The 19074-nt window shown below is 48.2% G+C and overlaps 1 protein-coding gene across 2 annotated transcripts; it reads right to left on the bottom strand.

Moving 5' to 3' along the window:
* Window positions 1–1840: 1840 nt before the first annotated feature.
* SLC52A3 (solute carrier family 52 member 3) lies at window positions 1841–12279 on the bottom strand. 2 transcript variants are annotated; one of them, XM_083507578.1, is made up of 4 exons: window positions 12056–12279; window positions 8107–9190; window positions 5689–5812; window positions 1841–2841 (listed from the first exon to the last, which is right to left on the bottom strand). In XM_083507578.1, exons 2-4 carry the CDS (start codon window positions 9165–9167, stop codon window positions 2629–2631), a joined length of 1398 nt encoding a protein of 465 aa, XP_083363704.1. In that variant the 5' UTR covers window positions 9168–9190; window positions 12056–12279; the 3' UTR covers window positions 1841–2628. The 2 variants fall into 2 exon arrangements, with proteins under 2 accessions (XP_083363704.1, XP_083363705.1); XM_083507579.1 differs by having other exon boundaries at window positions 2319–2841; window positions 8107–9187; window positions 12056–12247.
* Between the last annotated feature and the right edge of the window lie 6795 nt (window positions 12280–19074).

Here is a 19074-nt window from a genome sequence, read left to right as displayed (position 1 = left end):
CTCAGAAACCTCCTGGGCTTTTGGAGGCTGTGCTTCAAGGGCAAGAATGAGCAATGGTGGCTGAGCAGCCCCAAAAGAATCACGTGGCTTGTCTTGCCTTCCTGTTGCCGCTGATTGTGCAGCACCAGTTCCGTAGCATGTGCAGAAAACCACAAAGGCGGAAAGCAAAACTGCTGACCCAGCGTCGGGAGCTGGTTCCTTGAACCTATGCTGCCATCTGGTGGATCTCAAGGTAAGTCCAGTCAAAGGCCACTACAGTGGTACCTCAGGTTACAGACGCTTCAGGTTACAGACTCTGCTAACCCAGAAATAGTAACTCGGGTTAAGAACTTTGCTTCAGGATGAGAACAGAAATTGTGCGGCGGCGGTGGGAGGTCCCATTAGCTATAGTGGTACCTCAGGTTAAGAACAGTTTCAGGTTAAGAACGGACCTCCGGAACGAATTAAGTTCTTAACCCGAGATACCACTGTATGGGGTTGCAGTGCTCATTTTGCTTTTAGGCCCAGGGAGCCAGTGGTTGTCCACAAGACAGCTTTCCGTGTCATGTGGTCAGCATGACTGAACCACTTCTGGCGCAACGGGACACCGTGACGGAAACCAGAGCGCACGGAAACACCGTTTACCAGGGGTTTACCAGGGGTCAGCAAACTTTTTCCGCAGGCCCCAAAAGGTCTTGGGCTGGCCCAGAAACCAGCTTTTCCCAACCCTCTAAATGTTTTGGAGTACAACCCCCAAGAGCCATCCTTTGGAATTTGCGCTTCCCTGAATACTGCAATTCAGTTCTCTAGCCACGTAACGCTTACCAATATGCAAATACTGGGATAAATCGCATATAGAAGTGCATTATATTAGGAGAAAATGCTTTGCAGAAATAAAGCAAAATTGGAAACAAAAATGTGCAGCTGTTATGGCTCTACTGGAAACCACAGGAGGGGGGAAAGTCCTCTTGTGTCCACTTCTTGCCTATGGGTTTCTCACAGGTATCTGGTGGACCACTGTGAGAACAGGATGCCAGACTAGATAGGTCACTGGCCTGATCCAGCAGACTCACGTTCTTATGTGAATTTTGGTTTTTGGTTTTGCAAACTGATGTGGAAATGTGCAGAAATGAAATTCAGTTTGGAAAAATGAGAACTGAAATGGACCAGTTTGCCCACCCCTCCCTGGGCTCCATCCTGGGTGTGGAGTCTGTTCCTTTTCCCCTTTGCACGTGACTTAGAAATCCTCTTCCATGTGGATTAAAGATCACCCTGTGGGTTGCAGCACCATCAACGCTGGCACATGCTGCGATTCCTCTGGTGTTTCCCCAGTCTTGCCAAGCAGCGGCGTAGCGTGGGTTGTCAGCACCCGGGGCAAGGCAAGTAATTTGCGCCCCCTAACCCGGGGCAAGGCAAGTAATTTGTGCCCCCTAACCCGGGGCAAGGCAAGTAATTTGCGCCCCCTAACCCCTAACCTGCCGCCGCTGCCAGCTTCTTCTTGCTGCTGCCTGGTCTGGTCTGGTGTGGTTCTCTCCCACGCTCAGCGCTGTGCTGGGCGGCCACTGCACTGTCCCTCCCCCAGATAGTCCCTCGCTCTCTCTCTGCACCGCACGTCTGGCACCTCCCCCCCTCCACAGTGAGCGGCAACCCGGCGGCTCGGATCGGATTCACACAGCCAGCACTGTAGTGAGAGAGAGTGAGTGAGCCAGGTAGGGGCAGAGAGCTGCGAGTGTGAGCGCGCCCCCCCCCCCCAGATGTTGCGCCCGGTGCGGCCGGCCCCCCCTGCGCCCCCACGCTACGCCACTGTTGCCAAGCACACTGGTGTGGCAAGTAGAAAAAAGACAGTCACACAACCGAGAAATTGCACAAAACAAATGAAATACTGTGAAAATCCCTGAAACGAGAAGTAATCGATTAGAAATATTATCTTAAGGAAATAAGCTAAATAATAAGAATCAAAAAGTTGGAGGAAAAAATTAGAAAAAAACCTAAAATAGAACAAAGCCTTAACGGGATGCCGGCTACAAACATCGTTTCACTGAACTATTCAGTTTCCTCAGAAGGAAATAGAAAAATCATAAACCTTAAATGACCAAAATTCAAAAAGGGGGGTAGAACTCCCCAAAATTCTGAAGTATTATAATCCTAGCTCGACCTAGGTGAAGCAAAGCGCAGTAATAAAGGATTAAGGACTCAAAGGTCCTAATACTGAATTTACAAAAACGGTTTGAAAAACTAAATGGCAAGTTCACTGGTGTGGGCTGCGGCTTACGGCTGCCCAAGGGGACCTTAAGCAACTGGTGGACACGTCTGTGCTGAATCCAGTTTCGACACAGGAGTTGGTAATTTGACTGATTTATTTACAAGGCATTATACAACTCCTTGGCCAGGTTCTGAACACAGGGTTCTTGTCCATCCAAGGTTAAGAAATGGCAGCAGGAGGAGGAGTGTGGAGCCATGTCTGAAGTTAATTCATCGCCTGTCACCGTTACACGAAGTCAAGGGTGACGTTGCCTGACGATTCCTTGTGTTCCTTCGCCTTGATCTTAAGGGGAACTTATTTGCACGGTTTCTTCCTTCAGTTTGGAAACGGGTCAAGCGTTCTGATTGCTGCATTGATCCGAGACGAGCCCTTGCCTCCTCTTGAGGTCACGCTGGGCACCGGAAGCTGCAGTAGTCGGCCGATTTGAAGACGCTGTAGACATTCACCAAGGGGAACATGATGACAGCTCCAATCAGACCCCCGAGCTGCTCCATCGCTCCGTACCACACGAGGGCGCTCTGGCTGTGGCCGCGAAGGATCACTCCCAGCATCACCTTGACGTACGCGAGGGTCCCGTTGAAGAGAACCCAGGAGATCACCTGTCGGCACAGGAAAGGTGCAGGTGTGTTTGAACCTCTGCCATTGCATTCCTTTCTTGGCCCAAAGCCAACAAATTATCACCTTCCCCTTTCATTATTCCATTAAGAACACAGAAGCGGCATTGGAACAAGCTAAACATTAACCTAGTTCAGAAATCTGCTTCCCACTTGGCTAGCCAGATACTTGAGATAAGGGTAATAATAATAATAATAATAATAATATTTTATTATTTGTACCCCAAACATCTGGCTGGGTTCCTCCAGCCACTCTGGGCAGCTTCCAACCAAGACCAAAAATACACTAAAATGCCACGCATTAAAAACTTCCCTGAACAGGGCTGGCTTCAGATGTCTTCTGAATGTCAGGTAGTTGTTTATCTCTTTGACATCTGATGGGAGGGCGTTCCACAGGGCGGGCGCCACCACCGAGAAGGCCCTCTGCCTGGTTCCCTGTAACCTCACTTCCCGCAGGGAAGGAACCGCCAGAAGGCCCTTGGCGCTGGACCTCAGTGTCCGGGCAGAACGATGGGGGTGGAGACGCTCCTTCAGGTATACTGGGCCAAGGCCATTTAGGGCTTTAAAGGTCAACACCTTTAATGAAAACATTAGCTTTCCTGTTCCCCACCCATCAGCAAATGGTGGCAGAGTGCTTTTAAACCTGGAGGCTCCATCTTGCCATCACCCTACATGCTCACGGGAATCTCAGTTCAAGAGGGCAATATCAGTAGGCTTGGGGGAATGGCAAAAATACAGAGAAGGGGAATTTTTCCAAACCCCAATGAGGTTTGGATGAACCTGCACCCCTCCAATAAGCACCCAAATGACCACTGAGCATGCTCAGTGGGCACAGAATGCTGATGATGGAATGGCCGGACGTGGGGTGGGGTGGGGACATGATGAGGTGCTCCAAAAAGGGGCCTGGCTGGCTGAGTAGAAGCATTCCACGCTGCAACATTTTGTTGCAGGCTCCACTTAGCGAGAGGGATGAACTGTAGTGGGTAAAATCCTGAAGAGAATCACTCCCCTTTCTCTTGTGATAGGAATTTTGAGGTCTTAGATATATGTTCAATGTTCATAAGTGTACCAACCAAGCACGTACATAGATCAGCGCAGGGGGACCAACCTGGAACCATTTTTGATTCCCAAACTGTCCCAAACTGACCAAATGTTTTCTCTGCAAGGTCAAAGGAAAATGGAAAAGCCTCCCCATTGTCTTTTTATTCACAAATCCTGTCTTAAGGGTATGTCTGGGTATGAATAGGGTGAGCCTGTGACCTGGCTCAGGAACTAAGTATTTGTCACTACAAAAGACTGGCCAGGTTCCCCAGGATATCCAATCAAGTAAGCATTAACAGGTAATCTGCCAGACAGGAGAAAAACAACATTCAAATTTCTGTTTTAGACCGCGTTTTTTGTGATGTAGGTGTGATGTATCTGAGGGGTGGCCTTGATCTACAGGTGGCAATTTCAAAAGTCTTTATAAGGTTTTGCACACCATTGTTCTAGGTTCATTCTCCTTTCATCTAGATCAAGGGAAGTAATAGTGCCACTGTATTCTGCTCTGGTCAGACCTCACCTGGAGTACTGTGTCCAGTTCTGGGCACCACAGTTCAAGAAGGACACTGACAAACTGGAACGTGTCCAGAGGAGGGCAACCAAAATGGTCAAAGGCCTGGAAACGATGCCTTATGAGGAACGGCTAAGGGAGCTGGGCATGTTTAGCCTGGAGAAGAGGATGTTAAGGGGTGATATGATAGCCATGTTCAAATATATAAAAGGATGTCACATAGAGGAGGGAGAAAGGTTGTTTTCTGCTGCTCCAGAGAAGCGGACACGGAGCAATGGATTCAAACTACAAGAAAGAAGATTCCACCTAAACATTAGGAAGAACATCCTGACAGTAAGAGCTGTTCGACAGTGGAATTTGCTGCCAAGGAGTGTGGTGGAGTCTCCTACTTTGGAGGTCTTTAAGCAGAGGCTTGACAACCATATGTCAGGAGTGCTCTGATGGTGTTTACTGCTTGGCAGGGGGTTGGACTCGATGGCCCTTGTGGTCTCTTCCAACTCTATGATTCTATGATTCTATGATTCTTTCCTGCATGTGAGGGGAGCACCCTGTAGCAACAGATCAATAAAGATCAGGCTTATGAGCTGCTTTGCTTCTCAATATTCTCTGGTTGGCCTCTGTTATTTTCTCCTACCAATAGGGAACCTACGTAAGGACTCTATATGGGCTCTTGGATACCCCATAAGGGAACAAAGGCAGATTTTTGTTTACAACAATCTCAGGTCCCACTTGTCTTGGCTAGTAGCCAAGTAGACCTATCCTCCTCCAGGAACTGGCGTCATTTTCTTTTAGGGCAGGAGGGGAGAAGCTGTAGGGCTTTCTACCTGGCCTTTGGGACTCTCCCTAGGCCCCACCCCTCCCTGTAGGCCCCACCCCCCTTTGGCCTCACCCTGTGCCCTCCTCGAACACTTTAGCTTGGCTGGAATTTGTCCTTGAACTGGCCAAACGCCTACCTCTTGCCTGAACAGAGGCTGGAGAAAATTGAATTTTCATATGCCTGCTGAACAATTGCAAAATCCGCACCCAGGGCCCTGACCCCTGTTGACCTCGGGCCACACCCACCACCGGCTAGCGGCCCCTGGAAGGCTGCCTGGGGCAGAATGTGGCCCTCGCAGCCAGTGAGCAACTGTTGCAGCCTTTGGGTCCTTGTCAAGACCCATTCTGGGTTAGGAAGTTTCCTGGACCTGTTTGCAAGGCTGCAGGATACCCCATCACGTCTCTGAGCAACATCCCTCCTGCAAAAGCAGAGAATGCCAGAGCCTTCAGTGTAAGCTACTTACGATGAGTGCGTCCCCCCACTCTGTGTGGTTTAGGGGCGGGCAGGGGCTCAGGGCGGCCATGCCCATGTTGTAGGCGCCAAAGGCCGTCCCGGTGAATGCCAAGACACTCAAGAAGGCGAGGGACCTGGGGGAGGGGAGAGCAAAGGAAAGCATCAAGGCAAATAGGCAGCGAATTTCAAGCCAAATTGGGGTCAGGATTTCACATGGGATGAAGCCTCGAACAGAGAGCGGGAGAGATTCAGAGCTCCTTCAGATGACCTATTTATTGAGCATCGTTGATTTGCATTCATCCTGATCTGATTGCATAAATCTCAAAGCAGAGGCTAGATTCTATCCAGCACTGATTTCCTTGCAGTGAGGTTACACAACAGCGATTCTTTTTGTCGTGCATTTGCTTACAGGGTGTTTATTTCTTTCTTTAACAACATTTATATGCTGTTGGACTGTAAAAAATAAGCTACCGTATTTTTTGCTCCATAAGACGCACTTTTTTCCTCCTAAAAAGTAAGGGGAAATGTCTGTGCATGTTATGGAGTAAATGTCTGGTCCCTGAAGTCGAATTGCCCAGGGGTGAAAAGCAGATCACGCTTCTTCTTTTTTGAAAGAGGCAAGTGGGTGTTGAAACAAAGCCGCTGATTGGCAAGCGATCAGGAAGGAGATAAGGGACGCTAGAGATAAAGGAGGCTGCCTGGGAGGGGGGAGGTAAAAGCCCATGGATCCTCAGGATTTTTACATTGGGTCACCCCAAATTAACCATCAGATCACATAGCATGTCCATGGCTACTGCCTGCACTAAAAAAATTACGCACCCACTGTTGCACCCAATGGTGCAAAAATGTGGTTAGAAAGCACAGATCCACATGGATGCTCAGGATTTTTGCATTGGGTCACCCCAAATTCACTGTCAAATCACCTGTCTGTGGCCACAGCATGAACCACAAAAATCATACATCCACTGTTTCGTTCAGAATATTTTTTTTCTTGTTTTCCTCCTCTAAAAACTAGGTAAGTCTTATGGTCAGGTGCGTCTTATGGAGCGAAAAATACGGCAACTCTAATGAGTGGCGGACTTTGGGCTTTAAAATTTCAGTAGGGCCTGTGCGGCACCAAAAATTGGTGCCACCCCCCGCCTCTCACCTTCTCTCGTTCATCAGTGTTTCAGCGCCACCTGCAGTGCCCCCTCTGCTTGGCGCTAATGTGGGCAAACTGGCTGCATTTCCATAAAGCTGCCTTGTTGCAGGATGAGAGGTGGCGCCTGATGTTATGCCCAGGAACAGGAAGGGAGACGCTCCTTTACTCGGCAGGAAATGTTGCTGCTTGAGTAATTGGATCTGGCTGATTGGTTAACTGGTTACGCAAATCCTCCGAGTTTTTGTTGTGATGTTTAAATAAACAAACCACTCTATTCTGCCTTAGTCAGACTACTCCTGGAATACTGTGTCCAGTTATGGGCACTGTAGTTTAAGAAGGATGTTGACAAGCTGGAAGGAGTGCGGAGGAGGGCGACTGAGATGGCCAAGGGTCTGGAAAGCAAGCCTGATGAGGAACGGTTGAAGGAGCTGGGTATGTTTAGCCTGGAAAAGAGGAGACTGAGAGGAGATATGAGAGCCAGCTTCAAATATCTCAAGGGCTGTCACATGGAGGATGGAATGAGCTTGTTTTCTGCTGTTCTGGGGGGTAGGCCCTGAACCAGTGAATTATAAGAAAGGAGATTCCAACTAAACATTACAAAGAACTGTCTGATGGTTAGAGCTGTTTGACAGTGGAACAGTCTCCCATGGAAGACAGTGGACTCTCCTTCCTTGGAGGTTTTTAAGCAGAGGTTGGATGGCCATCTGTCATGGATAATAATAATAATATAATAATTTATTATTTATACCCCGCCCATCCGGCTGGGTTTCCTCAGCCACTCCGGGCGGCTTCCAACAAAGTATTAAAATACAGTAGTCTGTTAAACATTAAAAGCCTCCCTAAACAGGGCTGCCTTCAGATGTCTTCTAAAAGTCTGGTAGTTGTTCTTCTCTTTGACATCTGGTGGGAGGGTGTTCCACAGGGCGGGTGCCACTACCGAGAAGGCCCTCTGCCTGCTTCCCTGTAACTTGGCTTCTCGCAGTGAGGGAACCGCCAGAAGCCCCTCAGCGCTGGACCTCAGTGTCTGGGCATAATGATGGGGGTGGAGACGCTCCTTCAGGTATGCTTTGGTTGGGATTCCAGCATTGCAGGGGGCTGGACTAGATGACTGGGAGGGGTCCCTTCCAACTCTACAGCCCGATGATTCTATGAAATGCAACCTTTCCTCATTGCATTTCGAGCCTTCTTTAAGGGAGCGGTGGCAAAAGCAAGACATACTCGCGAAGCAGAATCAACCCCAGAGCTTGGAGAACTCAAGAAATCTTGCCAAGGGGGGTGGGTACCTACCTGCTGGGCAGGAACGTAGAGATGCTGCAGGCAAGAGGGACAGCCATGGCAGCCAGGGTGGTGGAGAGGTGGTAGGCTAAGTTGCTGTAGGGCAAGCAGGAGTAGCTCTGCACTGAGGGCAGGATGCCATACATCAGCGAGCTGCTCCAAGTGATGAGGACATACATGAGGGCCAACGTGGCCCAGGAGTAGACAACCTTCTCTGGAGCTCCTTCTTCATCTTCTTTGGAACAACTTTCTGCCTTTCCCTCCACGGGGAAGTTAGTGAACCCTTCTTTCAGCCCTCCATCCGCAGGGATCTTCCGGATGGAGTGGAGGGTGATCTCGCTGGCGCAGAGTTTCTGCTCCGAAAGATCCCACACCCTGGGCAGGCGGTTGAGGAAGAAGAAAGCCACGAGGCAGGAGAACATCAGGCCGGACAGGATGAGGAAGAAGACCAGGCTGGAGAAGTTGGCAGGGGAGTAGCGGGTCTCTAGGCGGAAAGGGACGGGGTCGCCCGCGCTCACGTTGCCCAAGGTGGCGTTGCTTCTGTGAGTGTGGTTGCTTGGGATGGCAACCTCGACGCAGCTGGAGATCCCTGCTCCCTGCGCCAGAGCAAAGAGAGCAGGGACCAGCCCGCTGAGACCTTCCCCGATGAAGTAGGAGGTGATGTATCGAGGGTGGAAGCGAGCCATGAACGGCAGGAAGGTGACGGAGGAGGTGCAGTCCACCAGCGAGAGGCAGAAGGTCAAGATGAAGAAGGCCACGCTGTGGCGAGCCCCGCCGAAATCCATGGTGTAGTGCCACAGGAAGGCCAGGAGGAAGCAGGCCACGACTCCGGTGGAGACCACGACGCAGATGACGAGGACCTCGCTCAGCAAGCCCGGCTTCCACTTGTGCATGAGGGTGACGAAGAGAGGGCCCACGTTGGCCAGCTGGATGATGATGATGAGATAGGAAGGCAGGTACCAGGCCTCGGGCAGGACGTTCACCAGCACCGGGAGCTCGACCCACACGCCGTTGATGGACATCCAGGACCCGATCCCAAAGATGCAAGCCAGCAGGTGGGTGAGCAGAGCCATCTCGCTCCTCGGTGGTGTACCTGCTGGAGAAGAGAGACGGATCAGAGGAGGGGTTGCAGTTCCTCCCAGGCGACCATCTGGGAAGGCTTGAAGCCATGTAAAAAGGATCCCTGGGCGGTTAAGTCCAGCCAAAGTCAAGTCAAGTAACCTTTATTGGCATCGCATAAGAACATTCAGAATACATTCAGAATAGACAGGCCAGTGAGACCCCAACGGCACAGTCACCCCCAAAGGGAAGAAGAGGCGAGCGATCCGCCTCATCTCTGTGGGTTTCCAGCAAGGGCAGGATCCTGTAGCGTACTTCGGCGACAAAAAAATCAAATAGAGGAGCTTAGCTACTGTCTTGGTGAGCCTCCTGGTCTCTCCCCTGTAATAAGAAGCGCATAACCTCCGTCTCTGGTTTCCATGTTGGAATACATAGATGGTCTAGACTACTCTGCCCAGCAGAGAGTGCTGTTCACATTCTTTTAAAGTGCTTTTTAATTGTGCATTGTTGTTTTTTAAAAATAATAATAGTTTTTAACTGTTTTTATGTGTTTTGGGAGGCTGTTATTCAGCTGGTTCTGTTTATATTTTGATTATGTATTTGTGTTTTCATATTGTGGGTTTTGGTTTGTGAACCGCCCCGAGACCCATGGGTCTAGGGCAGTATAGAAATATTATTATTATTATTATTATTATTATTATTATTATTATTATTATTAGATGTTCCTTGGGATCCCTTCCAACTTTCCAGTTCTGTGGCTCTATGAGTAGATAGGCCACTGCCTGGTCTCATGTTACTCATTCATTTATTTTTACATTTATACCCCACCATTCCTCCAAGAAGCTCAAAGTGGCATACATATTTCTCCTCCCCATTTTCTCCTCACAGCGACCCTGTGAGGTAGATTAGGCTAAGATGCAGCGACTGGCTCAAGGCTCGCGAGCGAGTGGGGATTCGAACCCTGGTCTCCCAGGTCTTAGTCCAACACTCTAACCACCACACCACGCTGCCTCCTGGCTCTTATGTGGTGGGGTTTCTCCAGCAAAATCTTCCAGGTTGAATATGGCAGCGAGAATCCTGGCAGGGGCCAGGCGTTCAGAACACGGGACACCAGTTCTGTGCCAATGACGCCGGCTGCCTGCTTGTGTCCAGACCCAGTTTAAAGCCAGCACTTTGTGTACTCATCTTCCCCCCATACAATCCCACCAGAGAGCGGAGGAATGCCCCAACGTCCTGCTGCTCCCATGGGTCTCCATGCCCTTGCCGCCCAAGGCTGTGAGTTTGGTTGGATTGCTAATTTCTTAAAAGAAAGAGAAAATGGAGAAGGATGGACGCAGCGCTCCAATCGCCTCGTGGTCTCCTTGTCTGAGAAACCTTGCAGTGCTAAAAACTGCTTAGAAATGTTAATGATTATGTAGTACAGTGGGGAAAAAATGCCTTAAATAAACTCACTCAATCAAAATGGGTTGATAAAGACCGTAAGGACTTGGGGCCACCTCTACTCTTTCAAGAAGCACATTACGCTCGTTCTACTGCTGCGAAATGAGATGTTGAAAACAGGTTTGCTTAAGATAAACCTCATCATAAAACCAGCAGTTTTAAAAAACATATACAGTACATTGCGAAATAAAACAGCACATTCCAATACAAGTCAAATGCTTGGGTAGGCTGGCTCAAATACCTCAAATGTCCTCTTGGCCTTCCACCCTCAGACTTTGACTCTCAGCTCTTGGAAACCTGGAAGTGTTGCGCAAGAAAACCACACGGGCTCAAAGTGCAGGATGTGTGATTCACCCAAAGACTGTAAGTGGAGCTGCAGGGAACAAGATTAGCAGCATCTTCCAGAGGGCTGTACCAATGCTAGCCCGAATCAGAGTAGACCCATTGAGAGTAACAAATGACCATTTTTATCTTGCAAGTTCCTGCTGGTTTTTTTTCCTCCCCCCCCCCTTTTCTAAGCCGCTAAGCCACTTATCAGCTGATCCAATCAGCAGATAAGCCGCTAAAAGCCGCTAATAGCGCTAATCCGCTAATCCGTCAATGGGCTTGCTTTGCAAGACGAAAAAACCGCTAGACGAAGAGAATCACAGAACGGATTCTTTTCGTCTTGTGAGGCACCACTGTACGCTTTTACCCTTTTACAAGCTCTCATTGCATATTCGGTTCCTGCATTGCTGGGGGGTCAGACTACATGAGCCTTGGGGGTCTCTTCCAGCTCTGAGATTCTATCTGCATCAACACAACCATCTGCCCCAGCTGCAACAAAACATGTCTCTCCCTTATCCGTCTCTACAGCCACAGCAGGCGCTGTAACTCTAACGGTTTGACGTCATCCACAACAGAGCATTCCTCCATCATCTCCCCAGGCGGACGGATGCCAACATACACCCCTTACTTAGTGCCATTAATTTCTGTGGGTCTACTCCGAGTCAGACTTAGCTGGAGGCAAGTCATTGCTTTTAACCATGCACTATGCGCAAAATGCGACGCGGGTGGCGCTGTGGGTTAAACCACAGAGCCTAGGACTTAACGATCAGAAGGTCGGCGGTTCGAATCCCCGCCTCGGGGTGAGCTCCTGTTGCTCGGTCCCAGCTCCTGCCAACCTAGTAGTTCGAAAGCACGTCAAAGTGCAAGTAGATAAATAGGTACCGCTCCGGTGGGAAGGTAAATGGCGTTTCCGTGCACTGCTCTGGTTCGCCAGAAGCAGCTTAGTCATGCTGGCCACATGACCCGGAAGCTGTACGCCGGCTCCCTCGGCCAATAAAGCGAGATGAGCACCGCAACCCCAGAGTCAGCCACGACTGGACCTAATGGTCAGGGGTCCCTTCACCTTTACCTATGCACAAAATGAGAACATGAGGCTCAGCTGGGTGGAGAAGCCCATGTCTTTGGGTCCACCTACCTTCAGTGATGGAAGCAGATCTCCAACTTCACTTTCCTAGGAGAACAAGGGTGACCTCCTTCCGTTCTAGCCCTCACAGCAGGAAAAGGTCCCAGGGCATCCTGAACCCAGTGCCTTTCCTCATTTATCCCAACCCAGCAGAAGCTGCAGAGGTGCAAGACCATTTGCGTGCTCAAGACATGGACCGGGATATGGTGAGGCTGGTTTCTGCTCAGGCAGGTTCTTTAGAAATCCTTGGGTGTCTTCCAGAAGCTCCGCCTTGAAACTGGAGCCTTGGAAGCACCAAGATTGGCCTCTGTCCGCCCCAAAGGCACTATTGATATTTGATGAAGTGGCTAAGCCAGCTCAGCTGGATATATTATGGCTGCCGGGAGCTATTAATCCCTCTCTTCTGCCCAGGCTGATCCGCAGAGTGCAGAGTGGCAGATCCTGCCCTTTGGAACTCCTTGCCAATTGATGCTAAGCAGAGGGTGTCGCTGCATCCCTCCTTTGGCACCTGCCAAAGAGCTTTCTGCTCAAGCAAACCCACCCACCCATTAAAACCCATTGTTGTATATTGCTTTAAATGTTTGTTTTGCTATTGGGATTGCAGTTCCATTCTCAAGCTGGTCTCTGACCGTAATAAATTTCATGTTTCAAGTCAAGTTTATTCTATTTTAATCGGTTATTTTAGCTTATGATTTACATTTCCCCTCCTATTTTTTAAAAAAACTTTGATCATTTCAATGCAAATTTTATGTTCTTTGGGGGTGGTTTACTCACAGTAGACCCACAGGAATTAATTGCATGAAGTAGGTTGTGGCGCCCTTGGAAAGGACACCCCAAAGGACATCTAGTCCACCCCCCGCGACGCAGGAATCACAGCTAAATGAACATGACTAAGTCAGTCATGTAATTTCAGCGGATCTACTCTGAGTAAGTCAGCAGGGTGCAGTGTGTCAGACTAGGACCTGGAAGAGACCAGGGTTCAAATCGCCTTGCTTAGTCATGAAACTCGCTGGGTCATTTTGGGCCAGTCACTGCTTCTTAAGCCTAAACTGCCTCGCAGGGTTGCTGTGGGGGTCAGATGAGGAGGTTAAGAGAACCACAGACACTAACTTGAGCTCCTTGGAGAAAAAAGCGGGATGGAATTGCAATAAAATAAATACATAAATCTTAGTTGACTGCCACCCTTTGCAAACCACTTTGAAGTTTTATTCAAACTACGCCAGTGTGGTGTAGTGGTTAAGAGCGGTAGTCTCGTAATCTGGGGAACCGGGTTCACGTCTCCGCTCCTCCACATGCAGCTGCTGGGTGACCTTGGGCCAGTCACACTTCTCTGAAGTCTCTCAGCCCCACTCACCTCACAGAGTGTTTGTTGTGGGGGAGGAAGGGAAAGGAGAATGTTAGCCACTTTGAGACTCCTTAAAAAAGGGAGTGAAAGGCAGGATATCAAATCCAAACTCTTCTTCTTCTTCTTCTATTTGCAATTAAGCAGCATGCACATTTATTTTATTTTATTTTCTGATAAATAAAAATCCTGGTCAGGTGCATTAACATTATTACTTGCCTGCTTACACCACAGAGGTCTCAACGTGTGTTTTTTCACACCATTTTAAAGACTGCAAGTGTAGATTAAAAGCAAACAGACATTATAGTACATGGAGAGCCTCTGCATTTGCTAGTTCCACTCGCCAACCTCTGCCTCCCCCATCAGACCTTCTCATTCCCCCCCCCCCCAAATGCAACTCCTAAGTCTCTTTTCCACCTTCCCAATCTGGTTTCCGAAGCTGCTGCCTCTCTCTTCCATTCTGCACACTCCTAACCCCAACAAACACGGCTGGTGACCAGGAATTATGGGAGCTGTAGTCCAGCAACACCTGGGAGGCCACAGGTGAGCTGCCTCTGTTCTGAAGTTTTGCAGGTTTCAGTGGAGTTAACCACAAACCAATCTTTCTCAATGAAACCTGTGGTTGTTGTTTTTTAAAAGTCCTTAAATTACGACTGCATCCTGCCCTAACAATTATTTTGAAAAATGTTCTAGGCTATAAGAAGAAGGTCCTATATCCACCTACATGGGAGCAAGTCACACTGAGCTCTGTGGGAATTCCTTCCGAGTAAGCTTGTTTACTTTGGCCACCTCATGAGAAGAGAAGACTCCCTGGAAAAGACCCTGATGTTGGGAAAGATGGAGGGCACAAGGAGAAGGGGACGACGGAGGACGAGATGGTGGGACAGTGTTCTCGAAGCTACCAGCATGAGATTGACCAAACTGCAGGAGGCAGTGGAAGACAGGAGTGCCTGGCATGCTCTGGTCCAGGGGGTCATGAAGAGGCGGACACGACTAAACAACAACAAGTCGTTAAGAGTCGTCAACAGGCTCATCTCAGCTATCTGCCAATCTCCCATTCCCACCACCCTTCTGAGTAATACCCCTCCCCACCTTCTCACTATATAGAAGGATCTGGCAACTTCTGTTTCAGTGTATCTGAAGAAGTGTGCATGCACACGAAAGCTCATACCAAGAACTTACTTAGTTGGTCTTTAAGGTGCTACTGGAAGGAATTTTTTTATTTAAACAACAACAAGCTTGTTTAGAGTTGCACCGCAAGGCAGGTCTCTGCCCTGAGGAGGCTGCACTCCAAAAAGGCAGAGGAGATTCATTTCGAGAATTTTGCCTTCAGTCCTGCACCCACTTAAAGGTAAAGGGACCCCTGACCATTAGGCGTTTAAAAGGGGAATGTAAACTTTGCTCAGTAAAGGAACTTGCTAACACAAGTTAAAGGTAAAGGTAAAGGGACCCCTGACCATTAGGTCCAGTCGTGGCCGACTCTGGGGTTGCGGCGCTCATCTCGCTTTATTGACCGAGGGAGCCGGTGTACAGCTTCCGGGTCGTGTGGCCAGCATGAATAAGCCGCTTCTGGCGAACCAGAACAGCGCACGGAAACACCGTTTACCGTACCTATTTATCTACTTGCACTTTGAGGTGCTTTCGAACTGCTAGGTTGGCAGGAGCTGAGACCGAGCAACGGGAGCTCACCCCGTTGCGGGGATTCGAACCGCCAACCTTCTGATCGGCAAGTCCTAGGATCTGTGGTTTAACCCACAGCGCCACCTGCGTCCCCCTGCACCCACTTACCTGGAACTAAAAAGCACTGAAGTCAACGAGACTGTTTCACAGCTTGTGTGCATAGGGTTGTGCTGCTGATCTTAAATCCTTCCAATGTCATCCTTAGCCCAGTCATTGTGTCTCATCCTCACCTACCTCACAGGGTCGTCGTGAGGACAAAATATGGGAGCTTCTTGTATGGCTACCCTGAATTCCTCGTAGGAAGGACAACATACTAATGTGTTAAGTAACATTTTAAGGGTTGTTCTGGGGAAAGGGGCTGGGTTCCAATCTCTGTTCAGTCCCTGGCTGATGAGCAGACTTAATATCCACTTCATATCTCTCCATCTGGCCTACTTGAAAGGATTGGTGTTGCTGCTGCTGCAGCTGCTATAAGGAACCTCCCAAAAATCTTTGAAACAACGGTAGGATTTAATTCAAAAAGAGAGTCGCCAAGCATGTGTCTAATCAATCTTTTCATTGCTGCTGACTCACCCTTTGCACAACGAATTAAATCTCTGTTTCTCTCTTTCCGGAAACAGGCAGACAATACTCTTCAAACACAACCAAGAATGTGTGGCAGAAAGCAGGGAGGGGAAGAGGGAGGAACGAAAGTGTTTTAGCCTAAGCCAAGGTTCCCTCTCTTAAAATTCCAGCCCTGGTTTTCCCCAGCTCCCATCCAGCAACTCTTCACAATTAAGGCTGCAATCCTAATTTAATTTACACTTTGGAACTCCCCGCCTATTGATTTCAGGCAAGCACCTTCACTGTGCCCTTTTTCGCACCTGATTAAAACATTTTTGCCCAGACGTTTAGAAAGTCGATGTGAGTTTTAATTGGTTCTTTATCTGTTATTATTTTAACTTTTTGAAAGTCTTTATGTTATTGCTGTTTTCTTGTTGATGATTTTGTCGTTACACCTGTTTTTGTAAATGGCTTTGAGGTTGCTGTTGTTACACTCAGGTGGTGTATAAATATTATGATATAAAAATAATCATTTACCTGGGAGTAAGCCCCACTGGATCTAAAAGGAGCTACCGGTACTTCTGAGTGGACAAGTTTAGGATCGGTTGCACTTTAAAGTGCTGCAACCCTTCTTCCTGCATTCATCTTGATTTTCTTGCAAGGCATTTTTACATCTTCACAATAATCATTTTAGTGCATTTCCTCATTGCTTCCCTTGTCAATTTCTTTCCTTCTTTTTTTTTGTAAAAAGGTGGATCTGTTGTACCAGGTTGACAGAACCCTTTAAACCACTTTAATTGTGCAACCCTAAATTTATGGTAGGTGTTCGAATCACTCCTGCAAGTGGCAGTCTGGAGGCACCCAAAAAAGTGTTTGCTTATTCCTTTAGATTGAAGTACAGCCGGGCTGGTGCTTCAATGCATCTGTTGCACAGATGAATTACCGTATTTTTTGCACCATAACACTCACTTTTTTCCTCCTAGAAAGTAAGGGGAAATGTCTGTGCGTGTTATGGAGGACATGCCTACAGGTGGCATGCCTACGGATTTTCCTCCTCTAAAAACTACGTGCGTGTTATGGTTGGGTGCGTGTTATAGAGCGAAAAATACGGTAAGCAAAACGAGCAAGCGAAACCATTAAGCGTGAACTTAAAAATATTTTGCAGAAAAGGGAAAGAAGCTACAAACTTGTACGAAGTAGGATATCGTTGCGTCTGTGTCCCAGACTCCAACTTCCCGGTTCATTTGAGGAAGCAAATGTCATTAGCATATTAAGTAGGGGATGCTGTGAGTGGTAATTCTACCTGCACCACAGTGAGTCAGGTTGCTGTATTCTAACTTTGTTTGTGTCTTTGAAGGAGGAAATTGAGCCAAAGGGGGAAACTAAGGAAAGGTGTAATGTATGGTTACCAGACATCCCCGTTTCCTGGGGATAGTCCCCAGATTTACCGTATTTTTCGCTCTATAAGACGCACTTTTCCCCCTTCAAAAATTAAGGGGAAATGTGTGTGCATCTTGTGGAGTGAATGCAGGCTCCTTGGCTTCAGCGATAGCCACGCAAAGCCTCCTAAGCGCAGAGGGAGAGCTCCCCCTGCGCTCCGGAGGCTTTGTGTTGCTTTCACTGAAGCCCCCAGAGCGTAGCGTGAACTCCCGCTGCGCTCCGGGGGCTTCAGGCGGCTATCTGTGAGCCTTCAAAGCACAGCAGGAGTTCCCACTGTGCTCCGAAGGCTTGCAGATAGCCGCCTGAAGCCTGGAGAGCGAGAGGGGGCAGTGCACACTGATCCCTCTAGCTCTCCAGGCTTTGCTTCTCTGGAGAGGCGCTGCACAGTTTTCCCTCTCTGCGCAGCTCCCCTTCAGCGAAGCAGGAGGAGAAATGGAAGGGGCTCCGTTTCTCCTGCCGCTTCGCTGAAAGGGCGCTGAGCAGAGAGGGGGAGAATTTTTTCCCCCCTGTTCTCCCCCTCCTATGGTCCGGAGCGTCCTATAGAGCGAAAAATACGGTACATATCTGTCCCCAGACAAAATCCATCCCTGCAATGCCCCCGGATTTCATTTAATGTCCCTGCATTTATATTTCAAGTGTTTTAGATCTATAGTCATACCTCGGGTTACAGCTGCTTCAGGTTGCGTTTTTTCAGGTTGCAGACCACCGAAACCCAGAAGTACTGGTTATATGCTATATGAATATATGCTATATGGTAATTTATAGACCTAATAGGTCTCCAAAGCCATTTGCTCATGTTGTCATGCAACCAGTCCATGCAGAATGTAGGCACCTTATATATAGCAAACTAAGGTCCGGGGGCCGGATCCGGCCCAATCACCTTCTAAATCTGGCCCATAGACGGTCCGGGAATCAGTGTGTTTTTACATGAGTAGAATATGTCCTTTTATTTAAAATGCATCTCTGGGTTATTTGTGGAGCATAGGAATTTGTTCATTTCCCCCCCAAAGATATAGTCCGGCCCCCCACAAGGTCTGAGGAACAGTGGACTGGCCCCCTGCTGAAAAAGTTTGCTAACCCCTGACTTACATCATAGGAGCCAACACAACACAAAACACTGTTGCTGTATGTAGGTTTTATTTTATTTGTTTTTTACCTTACATTTTGGATATGTACGTCCAGTCATTTTCTTTAATTTTTTGGGGGCCCCCAAGAAACTGGGCCCCTAAAGTATAGTTTGTTTAGCTTATACGTAAATCTGGCACTGCCTTTGACACCAGAGAGATGTTTGTTTCCAGGGCTCACCTGATTTCCGTGCCTGTAATCTGTTTTATCTGTTTTTAATTGTCGTAGCCTGCTTTGCAAATGGGCAGGTAATTAATTTAATCACCCTCACCTTCCCTTGCAAACTGAACCAGGAAGAGCGCTCAATAAACAGGTATTCTGGAAACCACCAGAACGTTCTGCGTTGCCAAGAGATTCTGGTTCCATAAGATCCTGGGCATTCGATGGAGCAGATTTTCTCGAAAGCATGTGGGCTGCAGAACACCCAGAAACCAAGAGGGTGACTCAAGAAAACTTCCAATGTTATTCTTTCCTCCTACCTGTGACTAGGAAAACCGGAATAAAACAACCCTGTGTAACCATGTGGTTCCTGAGAGGATGTCCCAGTGGCTGTAGGAAATAGGGATCCACTTTCTGTGATCCACTCTCAGGCAGCTTCTCCTCTTTTTACATACCGTATAAACTCGAAATAAAAAAATTCCTTCCAGTAGCACCTTAAAGACCAACTAAGTTAGTTCTTGGTATGAGCTTTCGTGTGCATGCACACTTCTTCAGATACACTCTGTCTTGCAATTTGGCCAGTTCCGAGGCACCTACTGTATTTTACCAGAAAAAACTGGGACTCAAGTATAAGCCAAGGGGGGCTTTTTGAGCATCAAAAAATGTGCTGAAAAGTCGGCTTATACTCGAATATATACAGTATATATATATATATATATATATATATATATATATATATATA

The sequence above is a fragment of the Podarcis liolepis genome (genome assembly GCF_965112155.1).
Source record: "Podarcis liolepis genome assembly, chromosome: 6".
NCBI lineage: Eukaryota > Metazoa > Chordata > Lepidosauria > Squamata > Lacertidae > Podarcis > Podarcis liolepis.
This window is presented reverse-complemented; position numbering and strand designations above follow the sequence as displayed.